The 16,365-nt window shown below is 34.0% G+C and overlaps 1 protein-coding gene across 3 annotated transcripts in view; it reads right to left on the reverse strand.

The window, feature by feature from the left end:
* Positions 1–16,365, reverse strand: part of DPH6 (diphthamine biosynthesis 6) — a 454,085-nt gene that overhangs the window by 261,651 nt on the left and 176,069 nt on the right. For all 3 annotated transcript variants that reach the window (XM_074289213.1, XM_074289214.1, XM_074289215.1), the window contains exon 7: positions 9,717–9,811. In XM_074289213.1, the coding sequence (XP_074145314.1) occupies positions 9,717–9,811 (95 nt within the window). The remainder of the gene's footprint in view (positions 1–9,716; positions 9,812–16,365) is intronic.

A 16,365-nucleotide genomic window follows, 5' to 3' on the forward strand; every position in this document is an offset into this window, starting at 1 on the left:
GATAATTGAGATGAAGAGTTTACTTGTAACCTGGGTACAGATTGCTAAACTCTTGGCTGCATTAAGACGCACATCTCCTTGGTTCTTAAAGGAAGAGAAGATAGATGTAGATAAATGGAAGCTAGTGGGATTTGAAATGAAAAAATTTCACACAAAAAAAGGGCCTCGTTCAATTTCTGCAGAGGTATTTTATATCTACAACATAGTTCAATTAGCCTTAAACTATCAAGCAAGTTGTAGGAGAAGGAAAAGTTTTAAAAATGAACAGAGGAGGAAGTATGAGGGGAAAAAGGAAAGATCAAGATCTTGCCCTAGAGCAAGAGGATTTAAATGAGGAATTAGGGTATGATTCTCTTGAAGAAGCTTCAACCCTGCCTAGAGAACAGATTATTGACAGGACCACATCAACCCCACCTTCAGAGGTGGAGGAAGAAAGAGGGGAAGAGGCAGAAACACAAACAGAATTGCCTGTGAAGCAGCCTAAGCCTATGACAAGATTAGAAAAAGCATTGGTTAAAGCTAAGAGAGAAGGACAGGATATAAGTGATTTTATACATGCATATCCTGTGATTGAAGATATTGATTCTGTAGGTCATAAAAGGAGAAGATATACACCTTTAGATTTGAATAAAATTAAGGATTTGAAAAAAGGTTGTACCCTTTATGGGGCTACATCAGCTTATGTTAAAATGTTACTAGATGGTTTGTCTTATGAAGTCCTAACCCCAAATGATTGGAAATCCATAGCAAGGACATGCCTGGAACCTGGAGAAAATTTATTATGGCTTGCGGAATTTCATGAATTATGTAAAATTCAAGTCAGATGCAATTTGGAAATAGGAGTTAACACACAATTCACTTTTGAGCACTTAGCTGGTGAAGGTCACTATGGAGAGAATTCAGAACAGATTAATTATACCATGACAATATATGAACAAATTGCTAAGGCTGCAATAAAAGCTTGGGGTGTCCTCCCTGGACAGAAAGATCACGGAAAGGCTTTCACTAAAATACAGCAAGGTTCCAATGAACCTTTTGCAGATTTTGTGGGATGTTTGCAAACTGCTGTCAAAAGAACTATTGGAGAAAATGCAGCTACAGAAATAATGATCAGACATCTGGCTAAGGAAAATGCCAATGAGATTTGCAAAAGAATTATATGGGGATTAGACAAAGATGCTCCTTTAGAGGAGATCATAAGACGCTGTGCTACAGTGGGAACAAATGCTTTTTACACCCGGACAATGATGAACGTGGAAAGACAGGGTCCCTCCTGGCAAGGGACTTCTAGAGAAACTCGGCGATGTTTTCAATGTGGAAAAATTGGGCATCTAAGAGCTCAGTGTAGATATGGAGATACAGTGAGAAGACAGGGTGAGAGAAGACCTAAAACTCCATGTCCAAAATATTACAAGGGCCTCCACTGGGCCTCCGAATGTAGATTGACCCAGGGAAATGACAGGTGGGGCCCAGCTTCAGCCCCCCAAGTGAGGCATGATGGTAGCCGAGGTTACATCCAGAGAATTTTAAGACATGATCAATCAGCCAAAAGGCAATCAGATGGAAGAAAGGGATTGAAATTAAGAAAAATAGAATTGTGTGCAGTAGAGACTACTGAGATACTCCCTGGAGAAGTGAAATCTGTTCCTGTTGAGCCTATGGATCCTTTGCCTCCAGGCACAGTAGGCTTGACCATTTCACCTTCTGAGAGTGCCTACAAAACAGTGTCCATCCATACACTAATGTGGGAAACTGGAGAATGTGTAGCTAATATCCCAGTCACTAACACAGGCAGACAACGTGTGATTTATCAACCAGGAGAAGTAGTAGCATCAGGCTTATTGTTACGGACCCCTAATAAGCAACCTAGTGATAGTCGCCTAGATTTTGACTCCAATGAACAAAATCCAGGAATATATTGGACAGCAGCTGTGACAGCTGACCGACCTATGCTTACTATTTATATAAACGGAATACCATTTGAAGGATTGGTAGACACGGGTGCAGATCGTACAGTTATTAGAGGTGCCAATTGGCCCGGTCACTGGCCAAAGATTAAAGCAGACACCTACATGTCTGGGGTGGGAGGATCAATAGCAGCAGAAGTTAGTGCTAGGCCTTTGAGATGGATATTTGAAGGAGAAACAGGAGCTTTTACTCCTTTTGTGGTTGAAAAAGTCCCCATCAATCTGTGGGTTAGAGACATTTTACAGCAGATAGGATTACAAATAAGCACTTTGGCTTTTTAAACAGGGCTGCTGTTGAAGGCCTACCTGCACTTTCAATGGTTCTTATTCAGTGGAAGACTGATTCACCAGTGTGGGTAGAACAGCGGCCCTTAAGAAGTGAGAAAATTCAGGCCTTATTAGACATAGTGCAAGAACAACTTGACCAAGGACACTTGCAGCCTTCTCTAAGTCCTTGGAATTCCCCAGTATTTGTGGTGAAAAAGAAATCTGGGAAATGGAGGATGTTAACTGATCTAAGAAGAGTAAATGAACAGATGGAAACTATGGGAACTCTTCAGCCTGGACTTCCATCTCCTACTCAGTTGCCAAGAGAATGGCCTCTATGGGTTATAGACATTAAGGATTGTTTCTATTCTATCCCTCTAGATAAGGAGGATATGAAAAGATTTGCTTTTTCAGTGCCTAGTGTTAATTTGGCTGAGCCTTATAAAAGATATGAATGGACAGTTTTGCCACAGGAAATGAAAAACAGCCTTACTATGTGCCAAATGTATGTTGCTGCTGCTCTTGCTCCAGTAAGAAAAGCATTTCCAAAAATAATATTGTTACATTATATGGATGATATTTTGGGATGTGCACCTGAGGAACAAATGTTAGAAGCATGTCTACAAAAGACCATGGAAACACTAAAGTACTACAAACTGCATATAGCTACAGAAAAAATTCAAAGACATGCTCCTTTTCAATATTTAGGATATGAAGTATATCCTAAGACACTCAGTACAAAAGCTTTCTTTAAGAACAGAGAAGTTGAACACCTTAAATGACTTTCAAAAATTAATAGGAGATATCCAATGGATGCGTCCAGTATTAGGCTTAACTACCAATCAACTACAACCTCTATATGACATTTTAAGGGGAGACAGTGCTTTAAATTCACCACGCCAGCTTACAAAAGAAGCACAAGAGGCTTTGAGAGAAGTTGAACTGGCTTTATCCAATGTGGTTGAAAGAGTCACTCAAAAACCCTTGGAAATATCAGTTTTTGCTACAAAAGAGGCACCCACAGCAGTCCTTCATCAAGGAGACAGTGTGATTGAGTGGGTGAACCTCCCAGCACAACCAGAACCAAAGCCTTACTCCTTACCCAGTGCTTGTGGCTAGGATTTTATTAAAGGCTATTAAGAGAGTAACACAATTATCTGGAATAAGTCCTGAAAAAATATACACATTCTATACTAACGCGCAAATTAATGTATGCTGTGAGACCATCCCAGAATGGCAAATTTTATTGGCCACCGCTCCAAATTTTGCACATGGATCTCCATTAAAGATAACCCGGCTACTACATAATTGGCGATGGATCTTTGAAGAAAAGGTTTCTAAGGTTCCTCTTAAAGGACCAACAATCTTTACAGACGCCTCCAAAGAAAATATTTGTGCTGTATACTCTCATAATTTAACCATAAAGAGAGTAGTCAGGACTCCTTTTCAGTCCACTCAACAGAATGAATTATTTGCTATCATGCTAGCTCTTACTTATTACCCAGGAGACGTAAATATAATTACTGATTCAGCCTATTCAGTAGGTGTAGTACAAAGAATTGCCACAGCCCAAATAAAATTTGCAGCCTCCAATATTTATCAGCTCTTTAAGGAACTTCAAGAGCAAGTGAGAAAACATCCAGGCAAGATTTATATCTTGCATGTCCACTCACATAATGGACTTCCAGGTCCCATTTTTGATGGAAATTCAAAGGCAGATAGTCTTCTAACCATGTTAGCCAGTAGTCCTTTATTTCAGGAAGCACAAGAATCTCATTTTAAATATCATCAGGCTGCTCGAGCTTTACATTTACAATTTGGAATCACAAGAGAGGAAGCTAGGATCATAATAAAAAGCTGTACAGCTTGTCTTCCTTTCCACGCTCCTACACTCCCTCCAGGGAAGAATCCTCGTGGTTTGAGACCCAATGAAATGTGGCAAATGGATGTGACCCATTATAAATCTTTTGGTCTTCTATCTTTTATTCATGTCGTGGTAGACACCTTTTCAGGATTCACATTTGCAATGCCAGCAGCAAAAGAGACAGCCCGAGTGGTCACTGAATTCCTTATACAAGCATTTGCAATTATGGGTATGCCACAAGCAATAAAAACAGACAATGGACCTGCATATACGTCCAAACATTTTACACACTTTTGTGCACAGTATAAGATTTTACATACCACGGACATACCCTTTAATCCTCAAGGGCAGGCAATAGTAGAGAGAAGAAACAGAGATATTAAGACACTCCTCCAAAAACAAAAGAAGGGGAGAGCCACAGGTAACCCTAGAGAACTTCTAAATTTAGTTCTCTATATCATTAATTTTCTAATTTTTGACAAAGATGCACTGGCTCCGGCAGACAGGTTTTATAACCCACCAGAAGGGCAGTGTCCAGTGCGAGCAGCTCCACTGTCCTTAGATAATCGCCAGGTGATGTGGAGAGATCCAGAAAGTGGCAAATGGAAGGTACCAGATAGGTTAACTGCCTGAGGGAGAGGGTCTGCTTGTATTTCTTCAGCAGGAGAAGGAATCAGATGGGTGCCAACGAGTCATATTCGCCTTGTCCATCAGAGAGAGACAGAAAAAGAGAAAGACCTCAAAATAAAGGAGGAGATCTAAGAAACATCTTACACCGAAAGAGCATGGCTAATAAAAAGACTGTTAAAGAACTTTAAAACCAGCAGGAATCATTGGACTTCCTAACACAAGATGAGACTAATGGACATTGGACTTATGGACATTTATAAATTCTCAATTTATGATTATTTGATCATGTTATTTGTTATATACTTCTAGCATGTATTATGTTACTATGTTACTATGTGCTTATGTAATTTATGTAATTATGTGTAATACCTCCCATATTGATGGATTTATGTTTCAAGGTCATGACTGTCCTATGTTCTAAATCAAAAGAAAGGGGGAGATGTTAGGATTACTTGGTGAGAACTCAGGTTGTCTGGACAATGACAAGGTGAGAATTCAGGTTGTCTGGACAATTACAAGGTGAGAACTCAGGTTGACTTGATTAGAGGAGCAAGCTCATTGGTTGGAGTACTTCTTCCCAGAAACCCTTGCATTATCCCACGCCCATTCTCTGGGAGGATAAAAGAGGACACCACTCCAGAGATAGGAAAAGGCTCTGCACTAAATCAGGCTTGACGGGGCTCTCTGCAGAAAGGGAAGTAACTTCTCTGGACAAGAGTTAACAGCAACTGCCTGGAGACAACAGTTCACTACAGGAAGAAGAATCTGTCCAAGAGATTTGAGTTGACACAGCAGATCTCTTCCCAGAGAGCGATTCGGCAGTTTCTGGAGACGACAGCTCGCTACATTTTATCATTTTAGGCAAGTTTCCAACTTACTCTGTCCAGTTTAAAATCAGAAATAATAATAGTTATGGGAACATATTAGGAAAAAAAGTGAATATTTACTAAATGTTTTTTGTAATATTAACCTGTAAGGACCTACATATATCCCACAATACAAGAATGAAGGTAATTCCCCAAATTTAAAAATGTTATAACCATGAACATTTCTGCCAAAAATATTTCCTTCAACTCTTCCCAGAGACATATTTTGCCTTAGGAAATAGGATTTAAAAAGTTGAGTGATTCCTTATTCATATCAACATTAATTATCTAAACTTTGTTGACTAAAAAGGTGCATTGTTCATATATCTTTTAAAAGATAAAAAAAAAATTAAAAGGTAAAAGAGAACAAATAATTAAGGAATAATCCTTTGGGCTTAATCATATCTGGTGCTCCAGTTGAGCACTAGAATGAAAAACTCTTTCTTACTGCCATATTTCTGAAACAAAACAGAATATATTTTAGGAACTGAAAGTCTAATCTTGAAAAGAATAACAATATATAGTGATTTATATCAAGGGAATATATCAAAATGTTTTAGTCATAATGCTTTCATAATTTCAGAAATCATTCTTATTTACAAAGAGCTTCTATAATACAATTCTGGTTTTGAATCTTGAATCTTGAAGCAGTATGTTTGCAAGCATGGTTAATATTAAATTTTTAAAAATCTCCAAATGTCCCAAAATCTGAATGATATCTATTTAAAATATCAATTTATCTAATATCTAAGTATGTTGTGGAAATAGTAGGTATTAAATTTTTCTTAAATTGAATAATTGTTATCAATAGTTTCTATTGACCTTTGAAATGTTTTCATTTTCTGCTTTAGTCTATTATAAAATACCTTTCTGGTCTTTTCATACTGTGAACAGGCATTTGAAAAGGAATTTTTGAAGAAGGATTCTTTATTTGCCAAGACTTGCTAGGAAAAATGGAAAGGAGTTTGGAAGAAATTAGATTTAGATCAACATACCATACTAAAATTATCTCCAGCTAGATATAAAATCTAACCTAAGAAAAGAGACTGGAGTTGTGATTTAATTAGTAAAAAAATTCTAGGGTGAGAAAACTGTCTCTATTACTCCAGATTACAACTTTTTCTATAACTTAAAGTCTTAGTTAATAGAGTACTGAGAAGTTAGGTGACTTGTCCAAGGTCATCATATATACAATTTAGAGACATAAGAGTAAGAAATCACACAAAATAAATAAATCTTTTCAAAGGACAGAAACAGATTTTGAAAGAATTAAAAACTATTGACAATGATATGAAAGACTACCCCAAATCACTGTTAAAATAAAAATTATTTCTGTGACGCATCACCTGACAACATTCCATGTTAAGGAAAATAAAGATATTAATATTTAATATAAAGATGGTTATGGTAAGACAGGCACATTATTTTGCTGTTGATAGTTTTGAGAATTGTTCCAGACATTCTGTTAAACAATTTGAATCATGTGGGAGAAAAGTCATTACTGTTCATACTGCTTGAATCAGAGATCTCACTTCCAGCCACAGATTTCAAGGAGATAAAAAAGAGAAAACAGAATAATGATAATAATAATTCTTTTGTTCTAATAAGAAGCTAGAACCAAGGTAGGTATCAATCAACTGGGGAATGGTTGATGAAATTATTTTATGTGAATATAATGCAATTTTATAGGTATGATGAAGAAATGATGAACATGAAGAATCCTGAGAAATCTGAAAAAGACTTGATTAACTGATATAGGATTAAGAAAAGAGAATAAGGAATCTGATACAATACAAAGAATACAAAAACATAAGAAAAAAACACACCACCAATTGGCACCTAACCTCTAATTAACTGTAATGGTGAAACGATAAAAATGAGCCAATAGTAAAACATATTCTTCTCTTGCTAGAGAAGTCAGGGACTATGAATGTGGTATCTGGCCTATGATATCAGATAAGGTCTATCAATTCTTCTTCAATGTTTTTCTTTATTTCAAAATAAGATGGAAAGTGACAGTGGTAAAAAAAAATTAAAATTATTAACAGCGCATAGACATTACCCAACTTAAGTCACTTTACATTGGCCAAAGTTGTTTGTCCTTCACTCTGGAAGGATGACCATGATATCAGGAAGGTGCTGCTATGCATGAAAGTGAATTTAAATGAGGAAGGGCTTGGCAAGATCAATTGCTTTAGTTTCCCCTCCAGAGCCATCTGGGTCCAGTGGCCAGATATAAATAAGGACAATTGGAGATGGCCCAGGAGGCAATGGGAGACTTGGCCTTTTTAAGCCAAGGTCTATAGGAGATTGATTGAGGCTACACCCATTCTGTGATGAAGGCTAAGTAACAATTGAAACAGGAAGCAATTTCATCTAGGACACCCCCCGCCATGAATGTGGGAAGTGAAGACCCTCAAGGGTTCTGGCCAAAACAGAAATGACTGATATTTACATTCAACCTGAGTCCATCAGAACCCAAACAATAACCAAATGGGACTTGGCCTACGACCTATTGACAAATTATAGGGAATACATGTACATTTTTTATATCACAGGATCTGTGAGATAAAATTGAGATTTTATTTAATTTCTCCTCTTCCAAATTCTTATCAAAATAGTAGATATAGATCAGTAGCTAAAATCAGTGTTAGTACCAGTTTGGAAATCAATATTCACTTCTTAAATATCTTGCATGAATTACAAGTAAATACATAAGGAAGTAGTAGGAGAAGAGGAGAAATTATAGTATTCAAGCGACAGAAAAAAAGCAAATTATTTAGCAATTTCTCTTTTTGCTATTACAATCTCTGCCCAGTATGTCTAGAACCATGCTAACATATGAATCCTTCACAACATTTTAAGTTATATAAATCTATTTTTGAAATCACCAAATATTATTGATTCAACAATTATTTTCTTTCAATGTAACCCACTAAATTTCTATATTGCTAAACTGTTTCAATAATAAATATAATACAAAAAAAGAGCTCACAAAATACATTCTCTATGTATCCCATTCTAATGAGCCAGAAGTAAATACTCCTTCCTTTCAACTTTTGCTATACTTCACTGGTACCACTTTTATGGTACTTCTCACATGTATACAAGTCTTATCCCTATCTAGGGCAAAACCTGGCACAGAGTAGCATTTAAAAAATGACTCAAGAATTTAAGAAACCCCAATTAGTTTTTCCATTTTCATCATAATGTTTTTCATTAATCTTGCTCAATGGTAAAGAAAACACAAAGGTGAAGAAAACTCTGTAATGTATTTATCTGAGACATTTTCTAAATCCTTACACAGAATTTCATGTCTCAATATTGGTATACAGTTAAAAAGGCATGTACAAAATAGTAAACTATATTAAAAATAAATTGGATCAATTCAATTAAACTAATATAAACTTTTAGTTAGTTGTGTTTCTGAAAATCAAGTATGATTCTGACAATTCTTTCTAGGGAGAAGTATATATTATATAAGAAATAGTTATACTTCTCCCTATGTGTTTCTTTTAATACATGGGAAGAACTACATTATATACAACATGGGAAAAATCAAAATGAACAACATGCCTTCATTTATCACATTTTTATTAATTTTAGAAAAGAAATATTATTTTGAGTATATTTGAGAAACTTAAAGCAAACTTAAGATATGAAAACATTCCAAGTAATTGAAGGAAAGTTTTTAGTATTAGTATTCCAAGTTGCTAAAGCCAAAAAAAGGGGGAAAAAGATGGAATTAATGGAGCCCACAGGCTACTGATGTGGCAGTTTATCAAATGTAGCTATAATGAAAGATAAATAATACAGGCAATTCACACTTCATGAAAAGATAAAAGTGTCAGTGTGTAGGTACCAGTTTTACTGCAGGCCATAATCAGCAAGTAAACGAAAGTGCAATGTCTAAAAAGTTTATAGCATTCTATGAAGGTCTCATCTTGTCAGGTATTGATTTAGGTATTCAGAGGACTTTGCAGTATTAAGCAAATTGAGTGTTTGTGAACTTAGAGGACATGTTCTACTTCTACTAACAAAAGTTGCCTCAAGCTCAATGTTAAATTGTTTCCATCACTAAAATTTAAGAAAAAAGAAGAAAATACTGAAATTATATCTTACACAACTACTTTCTTCTTAAATAGAGGGCAATCCAAAGTGAATGTTTCATATTCCCCACCTTCTCCACAGATATTAACACCATACTTCTTAGAAAGCTGAAAAATAAGAGGAAGGAAAAAAAAAATTAGAATCTCATCAGGGGGAAAAAGTCACATAACAATTCTGATATTATGCCAAAAATTATCCCTTTAAGAATTATGTATTCTAAAATGGAAATCATGTGACTTTGTTCCAAAACTTACTGGTTAGATTTCTTTAAAAATTCAATCTCTAGTACAAACTGGCATTTTCATATTAAATGTCTCTTTAAGAAGCACATTCTGAGTCAGAAGTTAGGCCACTGAAAATCCATTTAGGAATGTTGGAGGTGGCTTCAAAGGGAAAAAAAAAAACAAAACCAACCCCATTGAAAAAGACCACCAAAAAAGCATCAAGTTTTTGAGTCACTAGTTTTACTTATGTATACTATTTTAGTAAAAATCTCCCATCTGTAAAGAAAAATGTGACTGAATATAAATAGCATTGTAATCTTTGATTCATTTTTACCATACCCATAGAAAGGCTACTCAAAAACCAAGGCCATAATTTATTTAGCCCAATAGATGATAGAAAATCTGGATTGTAGCCATCAGAGATCCACATAGCTTACATTTCTGTTTTTCTCTCCATTCAGTTTATACCTTTAGTTCAGATTCTCATCACCTTTCACTTGTATTTCTTCAATATCCTCCTAATTGGTATCCTTCATTCTCTCCTCTCCAATGTGTCCTCCACACAGCTGCCAAACTGATATTCCTAAAACAAGTATCTGACTGTCAGTCTATCCTCCTCCCTGAAAAATCTTAATGGCTTTCTCTGTCTTTAATTAAAAAATGGAAACTCCTCACTCTGCAAATTAAATTCCTTCAGAACTTAGTTTTAACTTACCTTTCCACTTTTATTTTACATTTGTCTCTTATGTGTACTATTTTAGGCAAAGTGGCCTTCTAAGTGGCTTCCAATATTCCACCTTCCCTCTCTGTGTCACAGATGCAAAATACTTTTGATCAGGGACACAGTTAAAGGAAAAATACAGAAACAGATCCAGAGCCAGACAGGGAGGGCAAAATACAATTAGCAATAGTAATTTTGAAAAGAATTTCTCTGATAAAGGTCTCATTTCTTAAATGAGCTAAAGTTATGAAAAAAAAACAACTAAGAGGCATTCCCCAATTGATAAATGATAAAAAATTATGAACCATACCCCAAAAATTATAAAATCATGCATATTCTTTGACCTAACAATGCCATTACTAGAGATGAATCCTTAAAAAGAGATTTTTTTTTAAAGGAGAATTTATATGTACAAAAATGCTTATAGAAGTTCTTTTCTCAGGGCAAAGAACTGGAAATTAAGGGGATGCCCATTAAATGGGGAATATATAAATAAATTACAGTATGTGGTTATGATGGAATATTATTGTTCTATGAGAAATGAACAGGAAACTATCAAAAAAAAAAACCCCAAACAAACAAACAAACAAAGCTGGGAAAATCTGCCAAAAATTCAAGCAAAGTAAAATGTACTATACAACATAATAGAAATGTTGTGGGATGAGTAGCTGTGAACGACTTTGTTCTTCTCAGCAATACAATGATCCAAGACTACTCTGAAGGACTTATGATAAAATGCTGTCCATACTCAGAGAAAGAATTGATTGTATCTGACTACAGACTGATTCATATTTTTTATTTTATTTTATTTTTCTTGAGGGATTTTTTGGGTGGAGTTCTATGTTTTTTTTTACAATACGACTTTTATGGCAATGTTTTGCATAACTTCATAATGGGTGGGGGAAGAAAGAGGGGAAAGAATCAAACTAAATGTAAAAAAATAGTTTTACATGTAACTGGAGAAAATTAAATTATTTAAACATGAAAAAAACTAAATAGTACTTTTAATCTTAGAATTACATTGTAAAGTACTTTTATTTTATATTTGCTTGAGTATATTTTCTATTCCCCAGTAGTCTTTCAGTAATATCTCTGAGAGTAGGAAATATCTCATTTTTGTACTATACCCTTTAGCATCTAGCAAAGTAGCTATGCTGTCAGAAAGTTGGAGTCTCTAATAGAAAAAATTACAAAGAATAATAATGCAGACAATTAAATGACATAGAGGATAGAGTACTAGATCTGGAGTTGGGAAGGCTTGAGTTCAAATCAGAACTCAGACAGGAACTAGCTGTGTAACTGGGCAAATCACTTAACATCTATCTGTCTTAGCTTCCTCATCTGTAAAATGGAGATGGTAATAATGTTTCCCTTTCAGGATGGTTGTGAGGACTAAGTGAGATAATATTTGCAATGTGCTGTGCAAATCTTAAAGTACTTTATAAATTTAGTGAGCTACTTAATAATGATACACATCTATAATTCTTTATGGTTTTATTAAGTGAAAGAATTCTGTACAATTTATAATACACTATAATGAGGTTGCATTTAAAAAAAAATCATCCAAAAAAAGCATTTGATCTTTAATTTTAAATAAGTAAAAGTTCATGCCCATTGAAGATTGAATGAAGACACAATGTAATAAAAACTTACTGAATAAAATGTATCTATTCTGAATTAATGTAGAGAAATTATATTATTTTTGCTTCCTCAGTGAGAGAGGACATACATTCTGAATACATGCCGAAAAGCTTCCCATATTTATGCTACTGTTCAAGTTATTTCCTATATCAACAATGCTTACAACATGTTGAATCCAAATAATCTCAATTCAATAGATATTTTTTAAGTACCTCCAGTGTTTAAGGCACTATATTAAAGAGAGGAATTACAAAAATAAAAATGCAATTGTGGTTGGTCATTGAATGACACAAAATTCTTAAGCACTTTAGGCAGAGTTTCTTTAGTTGTTTGTCTTTACAGTATCATTACTGAATAAATTGTTCTCCAAGATCTGTTCACTTTACTGTTTCAATTTAAAAAAATTGAAGAAAGTGACTAATTAGCAAAACTGCAAGTCATGACAAAAAGAAGAAATCTTAAACATGGATTATATATGATAATGTGACAAAATTATAATTTAAAAATAAACCAAAGCTGCATATATGTACGAAGAAATTTCACAATTAACAAATCAAAGACCAAACTAGAGAAATGATAAAAATTAAGGAGGAAAATGTGTATGACTGATCATTTATGTTAACAGAAGAAAAAAAAATGGCTATTTAGTTAAGAAACTTTTAAAAACTCTAGAAAAATAACAAAGGTATTTCTTTAAACATTTAAATAAGTACAAAATAATAAATTTTCAAAACTGATCAAGTAAACTTTTTAAAATAAAGTAAGACTAATAAAACAGATAAAGCATAGCTAATTCAATTTTTAAAAATGGTTTGAACAAAAGCAAAATTAGAAATATTAAAGTGGAAAAATTCACAACAAAGGGAAAAATAAAATTATTAAAATCTACTAAGCTGAATTATGTGATAACAAAACTCAGAATTTAAACAAATAAAAATCACTAAAAAAAATTGGTTTGTATCTATGTAAGTTTAAAATACTAAACCAAAGGCAGAAATAAGATGTTAGAGCAGAAGGCTCCTTCTAGTTGAACTCACTAAAATTTCCCCTCTAAGCAATTTAAAAATAACCTCTCAAAGCAAATTCTGGAGTGGTATTGCTAACAATAGTTTGGGGCTAAGAAATTTGTCTACTTCAAAACTGGACACTAAAGAAGAGCTTTGTGATGCTGAGGTGACCCAGAGAACAAAGTAACATCACATACTGGGATGGCCTTTGGAAGCAGCAGCAGTAACTGTTTTTTTTTCTTTTTTTTTTTGTTTGTTTGTTTATCTCACTTGAAGAAAGTAAGAAGATTGGCCAACGAGTCATAAAGAAATTATAAGGGACCCAATGTGGCAACGGGGCAGAAGAATGGGTCCCAATTCTATTGCCTACTACAAAATTTAAGGTTACAGAGAGAGCAGAGGCCCTAGTTTCAGTTAGTAATTCCAGGGCAGAGATAAGAGTATTAGAGCACTTGTGGTCATAAGCAAGGTCCCTTCCAGATTAAGGATCAGAACCCAGTCCAGAATTCAATCCAGAAAAGTAATGACTACACCTTTGCCAAAAAAAAAAAAAAAAAAAAGACCTCCCATGGAAGCACCAAAAACTAACAAAACCTCAGAACTAGCTGGGAAACAGTAGATTAAAAAAGTATGATGCTCAGGAAAATGAAAAGTAAGCAAAGAAGTGAGAAAAATGTAATTCTAACATAAAGCTCAGAATCAAGAAATAATTTAGAAAAATGATCAAACAATAATAAAGAACTTGAGCATAAAGAGCTTCTAAAGTGACAGGATAACTCAAAACAAAAACTCAGAAGAAGAAAAATTATATGAAGATATCTATAAACAAAACCTCAAAGAAAAATGTATACTGGACACAAGCCCAAGAAGAATTTCTTTAAGAGCCAAAAAAAATTTTTTTAAACCCTGAAACCCCACCCTGAAAAAGGATTTTAAAATCAAATAATAGTGGTAGAGAAAAAAAATTAAGAAAAATGAAAGCAATGCAAGAAAATTATAAAAAAGAATTTGGTAAATGAGGCACAAAAATTAATGAAGAAAATAATTCCTTAAAAATTGAAACTGGGTGGGGCAGCTAGGTAGTGCAGTGGATAGAGCACCAGCCCTGAGGTCAGTAGAAATGAATTCAAATCTTGGCTCAGACACATAACACTTCCTAGCTGTGTGACTCTGGGCAAGTCACTTAACCCCAACTGCCTCAGCAAAAACAAAACAAAACAAAACAAAAAACAGATCAAAAATTGAAACTGGGCAAGTGAAAACTAATGACTCCATGAGACATCAAGGAATAATTTTTAAAAAGTCAAAAGAATAAAAAGCTAAAAGACAACATGAAAAATCTCATTAAGGAAAAAAAAAAACAAAACAAACAAACAAAAAAGCTAACTTACTATAAAAATTGAGGACCAAGAGTTTAAGAATTAGCAGACTACCAGAAAGGCATGATGGGAAAAATATTTCAAGAAATTTAACAAAACTTCCCAAATATTTTAGAATCAGAGGGCAAAACAGGAAACTAAACAAATTCACCAATCACTTCCTGAAAAAGATCTCCAAGTGAAAACTCAAATATCATAGCCGAATTTCATTGCTCCCAGGTTAAGGAGAAAATATTATAAGAACCCAGAAAGAAACAACTGAAGGATTATAATGCCACAATCAGGATAATACAAGATTTAGCAGCTTCTACATTAAGACTAGATAGTTTAGAATATGATATTCTAGAAAACAATTGAGCTAAGATGACAATTAAGAATCATCTACCCAGCAAAACTGAGAATAATCCTTCAAGTTTGTAAAAGGCGGTCATTCAATGAAATAAAGGATGTTCAAGCATTCATAATGAAAATTTCTGAGCTAATAAAAATATGATTGTCAAATAAAGGACCCAGAAGAAGCATAAGGAGAAAATAAGGAAAGTTATATCATAAGGGACTATATGGTTTATCTGTTTACATTTCCACATGGGAAGATGATTTTTATAACTCATTAGAACTTTCTCATTGTTATGGAATTATAGAAGGAATACATACATACATATATATATACATATATATATATATACACACACAGAAGGCACAGGTATGATTGAAAATAAAGAGATAATACCTTTTAAAAATGATGAAATCAAAAAATGACAGAATAATGTTTTGGGAGAAATAGAAAATGAAAGGTGGAATGGTGTAAATTATCTGCCATAAAAGAGGCAACAAAAAACCTTTACAATGGAGGGGAAGAGGAAGGGAAATAAGTAATTGGTTCAAAGAGGAAATAACATACAATATACTTATAGAAGTTATAGAAAGTTATAGAAGTTATAGAAATTTATCTTTCCCTGTAGGAAAATAGGAGGGGAAGGCCTATGGAAAGGGGACAAGGTGGTAGAAAAGAAGGTATATTGGAGGAGGGAATGGTCAGAGTAAAAGAAGAGAGAGAATAGAATAGAATAAATAAGGGAGAAATTCAGTTAGCAACAGTAATTTGAAAAGAATTTTGAAGCAAGTTTCTTTGATAAAGGCCTCATTTCTTAAATATACAGGGAACTGAGTCAAATTTATTTAAAAAAAAAAGAGCCATTCTCCAATTGATAAATGTTCAAAAAATATGAAATATGCCTAAAGGGCTATAAAATAATGCATATCCTTTGACCAAACAATACCACCATTAGGCATAAATCCCAAAAGAGATTTTTAAAAAATGATAAATACTCTATATACAAAATTATTTATAACAGCAATTTTCTCAGGGCAAAAAATTGGAAATTGAGGGGATACCGATAAACTGGGAAATGGCTAAATAAATTGTGGCATGTGATTATGATGGAATATTATTGTTCTATGGGAAATGATGAGCAGGATGCTGTCAGAAAACCTGGGAAATTCTCCATGAACTCAAGCAAAGTACAAAGTAATAGCAATGTTGTGGGATGATCAGATGTGAATGATTTTGCTATTCTTAGTAATACAATGACCCAAGACTACTCTGAAGGATTTATGATAAAAAATGCTATCCATACCCAGAGAAAGAACTGATTGTGTCTAAATAAAGATTGAAGCATTCTTTCTCTC

The sequence above is a fragment of the Sminthopsis crassicaudata genome, chromosome 2 (genome assembly GCF_048593235.1).
Source record: "Sminthopsis crassicaudata isolate SCR6 chromosome 2, ASM4859323v1, whole genome shotgun sequence".
Taxonomy (NCBI): domain Eukaryota; kingdom Metazoa; phylum Chordata; class Mammalia; order Dasyuromorphia; family Dasyuridae; genus Sminthopsis; species Sminthopsis crassicaudata.